This window comes from Podarcis muralis, chromosome 2, assembly GCF_964188315.1.
Source record: "Podarcis muralis chromosome 2, rPodMur119.hap1.1, whole genome shotgun sequence".
NCBI classification, from domain to species: Eukaryota; Metazoa; Chordata; class Lepidosauria; order Squamata; family Lacertidae; genus Podarcis; species Podarcis muralis.
The window spans coordinates 51,477,574-51,492,972 of NC_135656.1; the positions used below are offsets into that span (position 1 = coordinate 51,477,574).

The window sequence follows — 15,399 nt, forward strand, 5'->3', positions numbered from 1 at the left end:
GCGCACTGGAGGATGCCATACCGTTGCCAGTGTTGACGTAAGATTCAACTGCCAGTCCATTCAGTTTCTGTGCATGAAATGGAGGGGTGGGGCTCAGGGCACCATCTTGTCTTCTGCCTCAGGCAGCAAAATGTCTTGGGCTGGCCCTGATATTTGTGGTAACTGACGGGAACTTTTGGCTTGCTGTTTTGGGAGAGTATTCCTGTTGATCTGCTGCATTGTCCACAAGTTTTCACAATTCTGTGGTGGAGTTCTGTGGCGTTGTGCTCTATGCTCCCACCCACACAAAATGAACTAAGTGAGCAAGATGCGGTAAAGAGAACAGGGAGAGTATTTGTGTCCCCTGTGGCTCTTTCCCTTCACCCTACAGCTATAAAGTAATGGAGTCCTGCTGCATAATGAAGTATTTCATTAAAGCTGCCTCATTTACTTTGTTTTTGATTACATTTGTTATTTCAAGCAGTATTATTATAGTATATAAATACAATTATTTGTATAAAATATAAATGATTCTGGTGTTTTTTTGCATAGTACTGGCAAGGTGAGGAGCAGAGGGGCCTACAACTGTGCCTGTAATTACCTGTGTGATAAGCAACATTGGAATGTGCTTCACAATGCAGAGCACCATGAAAAAGTACTTTGGCCCTTATGTTCTGGCTTTTTGAGTTGTACACTGTAGTTCTATGTGACAGTGTGGTGTAGTGGTTAGAGTGCTGGACTGGGACCTGGGAGACCAGGGTTCAAATCCCCACTCAGCCATGAAGCTCACTGGGACAGTCACTCGCTCTCAGCCTAACCTAACACACAAAGAGTTTTTGTGAGCATAAAATGGGGAGAAGAGAACTATGTACGCCACATAGAGCTCCTTGGAGTACAGGTGGGATATAAATGCAATAAAGCTAGAAAATCCAAAATGTCTATCTCATTGGAAACTGTTTGTACTGTCGAATCAGTGGTCCGTCTTGCTCAGACCCTTGTGCCATCCTGTCTACACAAAGTGGCTGTGGCTCTCAGGACTTCAGGCATTTTTCTCAACTGTCTCTGAAGATGATGATGATGATAATTTATTTATACCCCGCCCATCCGGCTGGGTTTCCCCAGCCACTCTGGGTGACTGCCAACAGATTAAAAACGGAATAAAACATCACACATTGAAAAGTTCCATAAGATGATGTGGGTTGACCCTGGGGTCTTCTGTATACAAAACATACAGTTTACCTCTGAACTGTGGTCCTTCTCCATCTCTTTCCTTTGGTGTATTGGATTAGATCTATTTGTCCAATGCAATTGGACAGTTTCTAGAACTCCGAAAAAAACTCTGCCCTGCAGTTGAAGAAAAATATGTTTTAAATGTTACTCTTTCAAAAGGGAATGAAACAGCAGTGTGAAAGATGTTGGCATCGTCTGCAAATTCTGACCCATCATTGTCTACACACAAAAAACTGGCAGAGCAGCATTATATAAAAAAGTGTGACGGGGTAATTTGGAATAAAATATTCCCCCCCCCCCAATCTATGTGATGCCGTAAATCCTTTTAAACCTTCAAAAAACCTTGAAATGATCTTTCTGCACCTTATTCCAGAAGTGTTAGTCTTGGGTGGCAAAAATCACAAAGTGTCTTGTGGCAGCTTAAAAGGCTAACATGCTTATTATGGCATAAGCTTCCATGGACTAGACGGCACCAGATAGCATAAATAAAATTTGTTAAGTTTTTTAAGTGTAGCAACACTCCCTGTTGTTTTTGTCATTTTTTCTTCTTCTGTACTCAGCACATGATTTTAAAAATGAACTGTGACTTTATAACCCACTCCTCCCCTTTTCCTTCATTCCTTTGGACTAGGATGTAGAAGGGGTTGGCTGAATTATGTGGCCTGCTTCTGTTTGATTCTAAACAACACGAAGAACAATCAGTCAATCAATTAATCAAGCAAGCAAGCAAGCAAGCACATAAAAGCACAACTACAGACACATTAAGCAGGATTTGTTTTCCAATTTTGTTGGCTTTTGTGTGAAGGTCTGAAATAGAAAAAGTGGCAGTGGATTCTGTAAAACTGCGAAATTATCTTGCTCCTTTAAACCTAGAACAGCAACTTCTTCTTTCTTAATATTGGTCATTGTGCTGTTGCACATTGTTTGTAACAATAATTAAGTGCTAAGTCGTAAGACAGAAGCTATCCAAGTAGGCTTTGGCTTGTAAATGGTTTTTTTTGCTGTAGCTGATGCCACAGTTTGATTTCTCCTGTATGACTCACTTTAGAAAGTCATCTTTGGGATGTGTGAAAAAAGAAAAGGAATATTTTAAGATAATAAATAACTTTGTGTGTTCTGTGTAATCTGAATAACAAATGTTGCACTTTTAGTTTGTGCTGGGGGCGGGGAGTTAAAATTAAGGAGGGCTCCCCACTGTTCTATTTGGGAGGAGATGAGTAATTATCATCTGGTGGCTCCTCGGAAAACTATTTCAGACCTGCAAAAGTTTTAAATTTGGAAGCTAGAATGTCAAGGCCTTCAAGTGATTGAAGTATTGGGGAATCAGTTACACAAACTGAACATCCATATTGGAACTCTGGAGGAAGCTAGACCAGCACAATACAGGTTAGTTGGTCTTGCCTGTAACTCATCTCACTTCCTAGAGAGGATTGATGGACTTGGCTGTGCCCTGTCCCTCCGCCCATAAGAAGAGTTCAGTGGTGGTGGGAAGAAAATAACCTCATTGGCCTATGACCAATATATGCTTTTAATGTCAGAATGACCTCATGAGCCAAGTGATCATTCCTGTGTCTGCAGTGAGGTCAAATGCAACCTCCGAAGCAATCATTATAAGGTATTGGACTTTTAAGAGGCTATTCAGTAGGCTGTCTAATGGGAGCCTGAAAAAGATATCTGATGTCAGTTCAGGGAGGACCATTCAGTTCTTGCAATAATGTTGGATTATCAGTGAGTTAAGACAAAGGTGTTGTTCTTCCAAGGGTCTGCTCTCCTGTCCCTGCTATATTGTGGTATTAACAAGCAGCTTTTCGTTGGTAATTGCCAATACTCAGCACCATCACTTTTCATTCTGCATTCTTGGCATTTCCTGGCACTACAGGGTCACCAGATAGACATTACCTGTGCTAAGTCCAGCCTACCAAGCTTCCTGGCTCTTCTCAACAGAGAGCGCACACTAGCTTGGAAAGGGGCATGAGATCCAAGATGGATGAAAAGATTCCTTTGTAAACATAATTTAAGATACTTTGATATCCAGTGAGTGGGAAGCTCTGGCAAATGATAGGACCAAGTGACAGCACAGACTCTTGAGTGGCCGCACAGAACGATAGAGTCTTTGAACAGCAATGTGGGTTGACAGCAGCATGTCTCCTAGAGAGGTGCATAGATGTTGCACATCTAGTAAGTCTTTTCTCATCTGGGATTGGCACTTGCAGCCTCTAGAAAAAACCATGTCTCTGATCCAAGTCCTCCAAAGGGATGTTCCAAGCTTGGTAGCTGCCACTTAGGATTACAGGTACATTTACAGATCATGCATGCAGCGCCATACAGAGCTATTTGTTTGGTGCATCTAGCTACATGGCAAGGCAAATTTAAGCATGGCTATGCTACCTTGCAAATCCATCCAGTAAGAGTGCTAGCAACCACCATGGGGTAAAAGGTTGATTGATGTTACCTTCTGTAGAGTGCATAGGAGAGGAACCTTTTATGGTTTTATTTTAAGCTTGAGTAATCTAGCCATCTCTCTGAGAGAACGTGGTGCTCTTGCCAGGCCCATGGTATTGTTTCTGGCTGTTCTAACTGTTTAGGATTTGAGTGCCTGTGACCTAGCATTACTAAAGAAGCAAAGATAAATTATCCTGTGGTCATTGTTTCAGAGCAGTGACCCAAGGAAAAGTTGGAACTCGCTCGTTATTAAATAATACGCTTCTCAACATGCTTGATGGGTGTGATTAAATGTTGTCCTTTCCTAAAAGGTATTGAAGGGTTGGGTGGGTTTAATTTGCTTAGCCTCGGAACCTGTTTTCAGTGCTGTGGCTTAGCTCAGGGGTGAGGAACCTCCTGTTCCATTGGCCTAACTAGCTCCAATATAAGCCCCCCCCCCAAAAAAAACCACCTCCCCTTTGCCAACTTGCCCTGCACCTGACATATGTGGTGTCAGGTGCAAGGCAGGTAAGGATATGGCTCCAAAGGAACAACTAGGAGCTTAAAATGAGTTCCAGATTGTTCCTGTGCAAGCAGGCCTTCTTTGTTGATGGTGCCTTTTGGGTGCTCCCTTACTTTGCAAGTATAGATAATGATCTTATCATTGGTGCTTGCAAAGAGTTGTGCCTTTGACCACAACAGTTTGATTTCAAACTGAGTAGCTAAGGGAAAATGAGTCACCTGGCATTGTTGTATCATTGTGTGATTGACAATCCTGTTGGCTAGATCCAGTTCTATACCCCTGTTTCATCAGAATAAAATGGAAAACAGTGAATGCCCTTGAATATGTGCAGAATCCTATAACTGGATCATGGAGTAACAGGAGCTCTATATTTGGGATTTGGGGATGGGGGATAGATCTGCAGGTCAAATCATGCGAATTCCCAGATCAGAATCCCTTGTTTTGTGAACTAATAGTATGGATTTATGCATGCACCATGTACTACAGTCTTGACTTCCCTGTATGGATTCTCTCCTGCTTCCCTGCATTTCCACCCCTGGATTTGTGTGCTGGGTAAAGAAAATAGCTGTGAGATTGAATTTGTAAAAGCATTGGCCTTTCCTGCGTATATTCTCAGATATATCATGAGAACTTTCATTAGTTTTCATAACTAAAGATATTGACATTGGAGGAAGGAAGTTTGCAGGTACCTCCCAATATCCTTTCCAAAAGCATTGTTACATGGTGAGCTAGTATAGATAATGAGGCTGAAAGGTCAAAAGTTTATTTATTTATTTTGGACTGTAGTAGAATAGCCTTTTAGGAACTGCTATTTAAAAAATAGCAACAAGAAGCTCTCTATATCCAGTCCTTCCTATTCCTATACCGTCATACGGCTACAGAGAATGCCCTTTTTATGCATCTTGCTATTTTAACTTCATTTTCCAGTCTCTTCAACTGGTTGGCCTTATATAGTGTGAAAAATGAATGCTTGGCTTCAGTTTTAGCTTGCTTAATAAGCTAAAAATCACTGAAGGGCATAATTTACTGTGTTTGAAAGGATCTTTTAATAGAACCAGAGGTTCAGAATTGACAATGTTCAATAGGCAGCCCCCCCAAACATATGGCACAATGCAGGGCCATTCACCCATTCACCCATATCAAACCTCCTCCATTTCAACCCACACTGCATTATGTTGAGAGCAGGTGCACTGCAGAAAGGTATCCGCAGAGCCAATAACTGAGTGACTCAGTTCCTATTTTTTATTCAGGAGTTGGCAAAGTTGTATTTTCTTCTGTAACGAGGTGTGTGTGTGTGTGTGTGTGTGTGTGTGTGAGAGAGAGAGAGAGAGAGAGAGAGAGAGAGAGAGAGAGAGAGTGCCATATCATTTGCTGAAGGATGAGAGAATTTAGCATTAATAACAGTGTATCATAAAAGTCTTGTGACGTTTTTGTGGATTAGAGCCACTTCATCAGATATGTGGAATGTTATCAGATGGATGGGGTGGAGAATCTCTGGGGCTCCCAACTCCCATCAGCTCTAGCCAGCATGGCCCACGGTCCAGGATGACGGCAGTAATAGTCTGGAGAGTCACAGCTTTCCTGTCCCTGGTGCTGGGAAATAAATATGTTAGCTGTGAGGTCAGAGGCAAAGTGAAATGCAATAAATTCAGGTAGTTGTGATTATGTTAAAGGATAAACGTATGTATAATAACGATGTATAATAGTTGTATTGACTATTCACCAAGCAGTGTTAAACGCAAATTATTTCGTTTGTCAACACTTGTCAGATTTTTAAACAAAAAAACAATTTTCAGAGTGACATTCAACCATGTCGGTCTGCTTGTAGAAGCAGACTTCTCCTTCTTTTCCTCCCCTTGCATACTCCCAAAATCTGCTGCAGAGAGTTGGGGGTCTCGTTGACTCCTGCTCATTCAATTGAATTTCTTTGAATTTAATATCTTCAATTGTGTGTGGTATATTTTAATTAAGCATCTTTAAATTAAAAATCAGTCTTCTTTCAGGCACCATGTAGTGTAATCTTCTGTGAGATGAGATTACACACACGTTTAATGTTGTCCCAGGCAGCTGTTTTTTTAACCCAGTTGTGGTTAACATAGCTCCATTTGTCATGTGGACATGGGCCTAAACTGAACCAGTTCAGATGTCTTATTGACCAAAGTATGCCCCTTGTTTGTGCATATCCTCCCTCCTCCCCACATACCCAACCCCAGTGCTGGCAAGAAATGCATCCTTTGGCCGAAACAGTCTCCTAGTGTGGCTTTACTGGGCATTCTGGAGTATGTAGTTTAAACTATGCATTGACACCCGGAATGTTGGGCACCAGTATTTTGCTTTCTAGGTACATAACTGGATTTGCAGTGTGGAAAAAATGTAGTCTTTTTGTGAGCCTTTTCAGAAAATGTAGCAGTCCTATTTCCCTACTTCTCAGCTCCCTGTGAATGAAATATCTTTAAGTAATAGAAATTGCCAGAAGGCGGGGAGCGGGGCAATCCCTCTTTTAGCCAGTACAGTGGTACTTTGGTTTATAACCATAATCCGTTCCGGAGGTCCATTTGTAAATCAAAACAAGCTTTAACCCAAGGCGCGCTTTTGCCAATGGAGCCTCCAAAATTTTTTTGTTCGTAATCTAAAAAATATGGGTTGTAATTCAAAAAAATGTTCCAAACCGGGACACACACTTCCTGGTTTGACGTGTTTGTAAATGAAAGTGTATGCAAACCAAGATGTATGCAAACCAAGGTACCACTGTATATTTGAGGCTGGAGGCTAGGATTGAAAAATTCTTGTTGGATTGGATTGCAATGACCTTCAAATGCATAAGCATTGGTATTTCTCTTCTGGTTCCATTCAGTGGTTCCTGTAAAGAACCGGTTCAGTGTATTTGCCCCCAAATTTGAATAGATTTCCTGAACAGAATGTTTTGAATTAGTTGATGTTGTTCACTTATATAAAGTTCTGCTTCGTGCTCTCATAGTGCCATGCTTGCCCATTATTATTATTATTATCATCATCATCATCATCATCATCATCATCATTATCAAAACAAAAAAAAATTCCTTCCAGTAGCACCTTAAAGACCAACTAAGTTAGTTCTTGGTATGAGCTTTCATGTGCATGCACACTTCTTCAGATACTGAAGAAGTGTGCATGCACACGAAAGCTCATACCAAGAACTAACTTAGTTGGTCTTTAAGGTGCTACTGGAAGGAATTTTTGTTTTGTTTTGACTATGGCAGACCAACACGGCTACCTATCTGTAACTATTATTATTATCGTCATCAATTTTATTATTTACTTCCTAAACCACTGTCTGAAGGTTAGCTACATATAAAGTGATTAAAAACAGTTAAAAGACACATTTAAAACAAGTCTACAACCCTGACAAGTGGGCATGAGATCCATTTATCCAGCTGGCAAAGCCTGTCTGAACAAAAATACCTTCAGCCATTTCTGGAAATGGCAGATAGTGGGCTTCCATCATATCTTGGCAGGAATGTTGTTTCACAGAACAAGGGCAGCCACACTAAAAAGCCCTGCTGTGAGGTACTGCAGAAGAGGCTTTTCAGACCTTTGGAAGTTGCAGGAGAAATTCTCCTGCAGATTGCAGCGATCTACTGGGGAAAATGGATAAGGCTGCCTCTCAAGTGCCTTTTACTTCTGCTGGTGCCAGGCAACCATACTCTCTTAACAGGGCTTTTTTGTTAGGATGTGGTCTGTATACCCAGATATAAAAATATATCCACTGTCTAATTTGGCTTAGGTAGGTTGCATATTCCTGGTGTTTTCAGCTTGGAACCGATTGGCGATTCTACTGATGTGTGGACTATGCTGCTGCATAACTGATTTATTGACTTAACTTGCAGAGTGAGTCTCCGAAGTGATGGCGTGTGCAACTATTTTCAAGACTGTTATACATAACGGAAGCCTCCTGCCTTCCCATGCTTATATACCTACCTCCCACCACCTATAAACAACAGAGGTGTCAGCAGATTTGGGAAAATTCCAAAGCTTGTAGGTACAGTGGTACCTCAGGTTACATATGCTTCAGGTTACAGACTCCGCTAACCCAGAAATAGTGCTTCAGGTTAAGAACTTTGCTTCAGGATGAGAACAGACGCGGCGGCAGCAGGAGGCCCCATTAGCTAAAGTGATGCTTCAGGTTAAGAACAGTTTCAGGTTAAGTACGGACCTCCGGAACGAATTAAGTACTTAACCCAAGGTACCACTGAACTTAACTCCCCCCTAAAACCCACCTGTGCCCCCCTTAAAGCAACTGCATGAAAACTCAATGGGTCATTTGTTGCTGTCCTGCTTCTTGAAAATAGCAGGCGTGGGTTGCATGAATGCAGTGCGGTGGAAATTGGTTTGTTGCACATGATAGAAAACTGTCAGGGAGAAGGCTTCAAGGCTTGTCATCTCCTTGACATGACTATGTTCTCTGTGTTGGATAGTTTGCTGTTGTTTTTTCTGTGGGGGAGCATGTAATCCTGCGAGGAGAATTGGACTGATTGGTTCCCCCACTTCCTACTGCCCAAACATAGTGCTTATCTCCTCATCTGTTGCATGTGAGAACTAGCCCTAAGTGGGCATGTTGTAAATGGGTGTCAGCTAATTTACACCTGAAATTTTTATCCTTAGCTTGGACAGTTGTGGAAGAGGAAATATGCCTTGCTCTGACTGTATATTCCATCTCTGACTTACATACTGTAAGGCCCAAACTAGATGAGGTGCCATTCATTGTTTAGATAGCTTTAAAAAGTACGTAGCAGAATTGGGAGGCTCATGAACCATATCAGGACTCTGGGGAGTAGAGGTAAAGGTACTCCTGCCCGTACGGGCCAGTCTTGCCAGACTCTGGGGTTGTGCGCCCATCTCACTCAAGAGGCCGGGGGCCAGCGCTGTCCGGAGACACTTCCGGGTCACGTGGCCAGCGTGACATCGCTGCTCTGGCGAGCCAGAGCCGCACACGGAAACGCCGTTTACCTTCCCGCTAGTAAGCGGTCCCTATTTATCTACTTGCACCCGGGGGTGCTTTCGAACTGCTAGGTTGGCAGGTGCTGGGACCGAACAACGGGAGCGCACCCCGCTGTGGGGATTCGAACCGCCGACCTTTCGATCGGCAAGCCCTAGGCGCTGAGGCTTTTACCCACAGCGCCACCCGCGTCCCAACTCTGGGGAGTAAAGGTAAAGGTACCCCTGCCCGTATGGGCCAGTCTTGACAGACTCTAGGGTTCTGCGCCCATCTCACTCAAGAGGCCGGGGGCCAGCGCTGTCCGGGGGCCAGCATGAACCATATCAGGACTCTGGGGAGTAGGGGGGTGTTAACCATTTGCTTCTTGCTGTGATTCTGATCTGGATCTGGGCCTCTACACCTGCTATCTGCACTGGAAGAAAGGCTTCTTTGTTACAAATGGGGACTTTCTTCCAATGCCCATCCACTCCATGCAAAAAGAATAACAAAAGAACAAATCCAAACATCCAGTTCTTATCCCTGGTTGTTTAAAAAATAATAGCTGTGGATTCAACTTGTTCTTTGTTCACTTTTTTTCATCTGTTTGGTTTCTGTGTTTAACAATATTTTGCTTATACCTGAAGTGACTCTCAGTTCTAGAGTGCTTTGTGCAATATAACACAGTGTGATTGAGGTTGTGGGTAGAGGAAACCTGTGGTTCAAACTAATAGACTGAATATACCGCAGTGAAAACTTTTCCTCTCCTGTAGCTCAGCGAACAACTGCACATTTTTGTAAATTTATCTGTTAAATTTTTTTTCCATCTCCATCCCTGTCCACCCCCCTGAACACACACCTCAGCTTTGTTTGAGAACTTGTGGAGTGTAGGTGGCTAAGGAATTTCATTTCTCTTCAGTGACTCACCACCAGAATGATTCACTTGTGTATGGAGAGAAAAACGACCCTGAGAGGCAATTAAGTGGCAGGCTGTGCTCAGAATGCTTCGGCTGTGTGGCATACGCACAAACCTGCGCCCCTTTCGTTTCTGAAAGCTGCTACCCTTGCCTCTGTTGCTCTCCTACCTCTGTGGTGGAGGTATGCCCTAGGTTGTGCATCACTTTCCTTAAGAGGTGGAGGCCATGTACATCTTTGAGAGGCGTGTTGCTGATCGCATTGCAGCATTCTACCAGATTTAGCAAGCTGAGGTGTTTGCTAGCAGCCCAAGCACAGACCTGACCCCAAGGTTTGCAGAAGTACAAAAAAAATCTATAGATGGGGGACGGACGGCCCCATAAAGGATAAAAACAGTGGACACAGTAGGATGACTGTTGGGAGGGGTGAGGGAACTGAAAACTGGTCAAAGCAGAAGGGAATGGCATATCCTGGAAAAAGGGCATATCTGGCTGGCTGGAACCATGAATGGAAGCTTTCAACAATGCCACCTTTTGTTGCACTTGCCAAGGGTAGATTTTAAGATTAAGATATACTTGATTTCAGAGGAATCAATTGCCTTTGTTTCTGCCTGAGCCACTGTCCTGGGCATTTTTTTTCTGATTGAAAGGTGGCAGAGCCAGAGCAGTAACGCATGCAGCATTGCATAAAGCAGCCTCCATTGGGGAGTTCTGTCGTGATCTGATGTGATTAGGCAGATAGTGGGACTTAGTAGAGTTGCCTGGTCTCTGTGGAGGCTAATTAGAAGGAGGCAAGGCCAGAGCAATGAGTCATGCAGACTCCCAGCAGGCACTGTCCGCTGTGAATGGCTGCTTTGAGTTCATAGCAACCAGCAAAATTATTTCACGAATTTATTTCTTTGTGGCAGATGGGTATTCCTTGGTGCAAAGTTTGAGAGTTGCACTAGGTTAGAATAGTGATGAGAAACTTAGAAAAGTTTGATTCTCAGCTCTGACCATGAGTGTCACAGATTCGCCCCTGCACAAGGTGTCAGTTCTTCCTCAATAGCAATGCTGGTTTTCCTCCCAAGTGGTGAGCTTCCAGCCCAAACAGCATGGCTGACTAGCAGGACTATGGGATTTGGAGTTCAACAGCATCTGGAGGGCCAGAGGTTAGACACTCCTGCTCTAATGGGTTTTAGGTGCTCCCTGGGGTCATATGCAGAGGAAATTGAAGAGCACTTTCCCCAGGACAAATAATGTCAAATGGTAACACTGCTGTTTATAATGCAGTTGTACTGAAAAGGGTGAAAGAAAAGGAGAAATACAGTGGTGCCCCGCAAGACGAACGCCTCGCAAGACGGAAAACCCGCTAGACGAAAGGGTTTTCCGTTTTGGAGGCGCTTCGCAAAACGAATTTCCCTATGGGCTTCCTTCGCAAGACGAAAGCCCATAGGGAAATCTCCGGGACAGCGGGGAAGCGCAGCGCGTCTTCCCCACTGTCTTCGGACCTCCTCCCGCCGCCAGGCTTCGGAAGGCTGCTCCGAAGCCTGGCGGGGGGGTGGAGAGACCTTCTCCCCGCGCCAGGCTTCGGAAGGCTGCTCCGAAGCCTGGCGGGGGGCGGAGAGGTTTTTTTAAAACCCCGGGACAGTGGGGGACTTCTCCGCTGTCCGGGGCGATTTTTAAAATGCATTTAAAATGCAGCGCTGCCGCCCGGCAGCATTAAAAAAAAACCGGGACAGCGGGTTTAAAATCGCCCCGGGCGGCGCGTTTCTCCGCTGTCCCGGAGGGCTTTTGAAGGCAGGCGGGGGGAGCAAAGACTTTCGCCCCCCGCCCGCCTTCAGAAGAGGTCCAGGAGAGGCCCCCTGCCTGCCTTCCCAGGGGCTTTTAAATCGCCCGCCAGCATTTTAAGATCGCCCCGGACAGCGGAGAAGCCCTCCGCTGTCCCGGGTTTTTTTAAAATGCTGGGGGTGGGAAGAAAAGCCCTTGGTCCCCCCCCCCCCCCAGCCTTCAGAAGAGGTCGGGGGACAGACTGTCCCCGGACCTGGTCTGAAGTCGGTTTCCATAGGAACGCATTAATTGATTTTCAATGCATTCCTGTGGGAAACCGTGCTTCGCAAGACGAAAAACTCGCAAGAAGAAAAAACTTGCGGAATGAATTAATTTCGTCTTGCGAGGCACCACTGTATATTGCTATACAGTGGTACCTCGGGTTACATACGCTTCAGGTTACATACGCTTCAGGTTACAGACTCCGCTAACGCAGAAATAGTGCTTCAGGTTAAGAACTTTGCTTCAGGATAAGAACAGAAATCGTGCAGCGGTGGCGCAGCGGCAGCAGGAGGCCCCATTAGCTAAAGTGGTGCTTCAGGTTAAGAACAGTTTCAGGTTAAGTTCGGACCTCTGGAACGAATTAAGTACTTAACCCGAGGTACCACTGTATAGTTGGCAGGTGTTTCTAGCTTGCCACATTTGCCATGTAGGCCCCAAATAGTACAGTAGCGTCTTGACTGGCAAACATCTTGTGAAGATAAGTAGATAGACCACTGGTCAACTTAATTTTTTTTAAAAAAATGCTTTATAAATATATGAATTCTGTTAATACATGTAACATAATGTCTTTGCCCCCTTAAATCTGTTTTCCCCTCCACTGCCCTGCCAGTGACATTCCACAGATGATAGTCATTTAAGATGATTTAAATAAAAAGTTCTGAGAAGAAACTTCCTTATTTCCAGAGAAGACATCATCCTTCTCATTAAACCACCCCAACCCTGAAATGTTGACAACACATTTTAAAATCTTGCAGTGGGCTGTCTCTCCCTCCAAGAACACACTTCCTTTTATAGTATCCACATAGTGTTATTTTTACAGCCTTCAGCCTGGAGCTATTTCCTGTTTCCAATTATTTAGTTACACGCCAAAGCCCCTCTCTTTCTCCTCCTGGCTTCCTTGCCAAGTTTGCCAAGGCATTATTGTCATTTCAGTGAGACGACGCCAGTGCTGAGGTTTTAATGGGCTGTGAGCAGGAAGTTTAGCTATTTCCTCTGCCTGTGAGGCCATGATGTCATGAGCTGCTATGGGGCTCTTTATCATATGCTGCTGTTGCTGTGGTCTGTGTGGAAAGAATGTAAACAGTGCTTTCCAGATGTTCCCAGGGAAGCTGCGGGTCCATAAATGGGCCATTTTGTTCAGGAATATTATAAATGAGGGGAAAGATGAATCAGGCTGTAGAATATGTATAGCTCTGAAAATGTCAGATGCTACAGGCTTTGCTGAGGTGGTAAAGTCCTCGTGTCTCTCTGGTGTGTGTGATCTGTTTGTAAGGAACCACACACACATACAATTGTGTCATGCTAGAAGGCAGAAAGTGATTCTTTTTTCCAGTCTGATTAAACTCTTCACACCGAAGTGCTTTCAGGTGCAGGGCTCTCTTCTGATACCTAAAAATGGGATCTTGTGTTTGGAACCAACATGAATTGAGTAAGCTATCTCCAGCTGTCCATTCTATTGCCATACTGTTACAATGTTTATAGATCAATTTCTGTGGCTTGCAATGGATAAAATACTGCTAAAAACAGCAGAACAAGAAAATATACAAGACCCATTTAAAACAGTAGAGGCTAATAGCATCCACTGATTACCATTTCAGCTTGAAATTCTTCCTGGAAGCAACCAAAGAGCTACACTTACATTTCATAGGGGTTGCCTGGGTGGGTGGTGGTAGATTATTACACAGTCTATAGACCAGAGCTGTCTTGGAAAAGGGATTGATTGTCAGGTCTCTCTCCTCCAATTAGTCAGGGTTGAGGGTGAGACATAGGGAAAAGAATAGGAATTCTCCCTCTCCCTCACTCAGTTTCCTTCCCGTCAAACTTTAGCTAGTAGTAATCACAAACTAGTTCACTTACATAACTGAGTGAAAAGATGTTTTTTGCACTCTGGTGTAAAATGAAAAATGATGTTGTTGGAAAACTTAATGGAAAAATTCTAAGCATCATTCAGCTCTGTTAACTGTGTATAGTGAAATGCTCCACCTGTTTTATAGCATTTTTGTATGTGTGTTTTTCCAGGCTTGACATCTACAGGAAGGTGCCAAAAGACCTTACGCAGCCAACTTTTACAGGAGCAATTAGTAAGTATCCGTGTGTGCATTTGCCTTTGCAAATCTCTGCTCGGTTCCTTTTTGCTCCTTGATTTAAACAGTATGATTTCCCCTCTAGAGGTCATTACCATAATTCAGCAAGTTTGTAACACAAAAGCTTGCTGTGATTTTGTACTGAATGGCCAATAAGATAACTGGAAGAGCCAGCATGGACGCCCAGGCAGTATATTGGTCTCAGACCTGGGGGACCCTTCTGAATCGTGCCATGTTGGGTGGCTTTTGGAAAATATTTTGGATGCTGGGGTGAAAGCAACTAAGTTCCTCCCAGAAAATTAAACTCAAGGTAAAAGGCTGTGTAACAAAAGCCATATTGCTGTTTATAGCTAGAAAGTGACAGTCAGAGTCCCTTTTTTGTCCCCAGCCTTTGTCAGCAGATTGCATGGTTTGGGACTGACACCCTCTTCTCTTGGGACCTCGTCTCCTTCCTTCTTTGCAAGGTTAAATATTATTGGCTGAGTAATGCAATTTCACACCACCATTGCTAGTGAGCATGTTGCATGTATCAGTATACACATTGAGTTGATCCTGCCAAGCCTGTAATTAGATGCCTATTATTGCTTTCCTGTTACACATCTGTTTCCTTTAACTGTAGGTGAACCCCAAGTTTACTTACTCCCCTAGTTGGGTTCATTAGCCCTGTATATCCTTGCTGATGCAGACAGAATCACATCCCTAGAACTTAGTAATGCTGAATCATTAAGGAAGCAATATGAAATAGCATAGAAGAGTCACTTGACAGAAGATGAGATGGTCTACCAAATATTTAGTGGTGACAGGCCATTTTACGTTAGAATGTCACTGTCTGCTCCCTTTCCTCCTCTAAAATTTAGATTGCTGCTTTCACCACACTGCAACTGTTCATATGTATCATATGGGTTAGGAGAAGAACATTACTTGAGTTACTACTTCACATAACGTGTCTACTCTGTGGTTAGGAAGACAAATTCCAGAACTGTTATACGTGATAAGTGCTAGTTGTGGTGAGACCCTCCAAACTGATTAAGGTGACAGGAAGGGAGCATACAGATCCCTAGTTTACTTCTGCACCCAGCCCCCCCCCCCAACAAACCAACCCAACCCCAAAAAGGGACTTCTGCAGTGTTGGCAGCAGTGGTGCTGTGATGGCAGCCACAATAGTTGCTGCAACATCTTGGCTGTTTTGTTTTCCTCTCATTTTTTTTACAGAGCAGGTGCAAAGTTCAAGACAGTTGCGCTGACCACCTTTATTTTCCTGAGTGC

At 43.7% G+C, this 15,399-nt stretch overlaps 1 protein-coding gene across 1 annotated transcript in view; it reads left to right on the plus strand.

Moving 5' to 3' along the window:
• ERGIC1 (endoplasmic reticulum-golgi intermediate compartment 1) overlaps window positions 1–15,399 on the plus strand; it is an 80,936-nt gene that overhangs the window by 11,903 nt on the left and 53,634 nt on the right. The window contains exon 2 of the mRNA XM_028717724.2: window positions 14,069–14,130. Coding sequence (XP_028573557.1) covers window positions 14,069–14,130 — 62 coding nt within the window. The remainder of the gene's footprint in view (window positions 1–14,068; window positions 14,131–15,399) is intronic.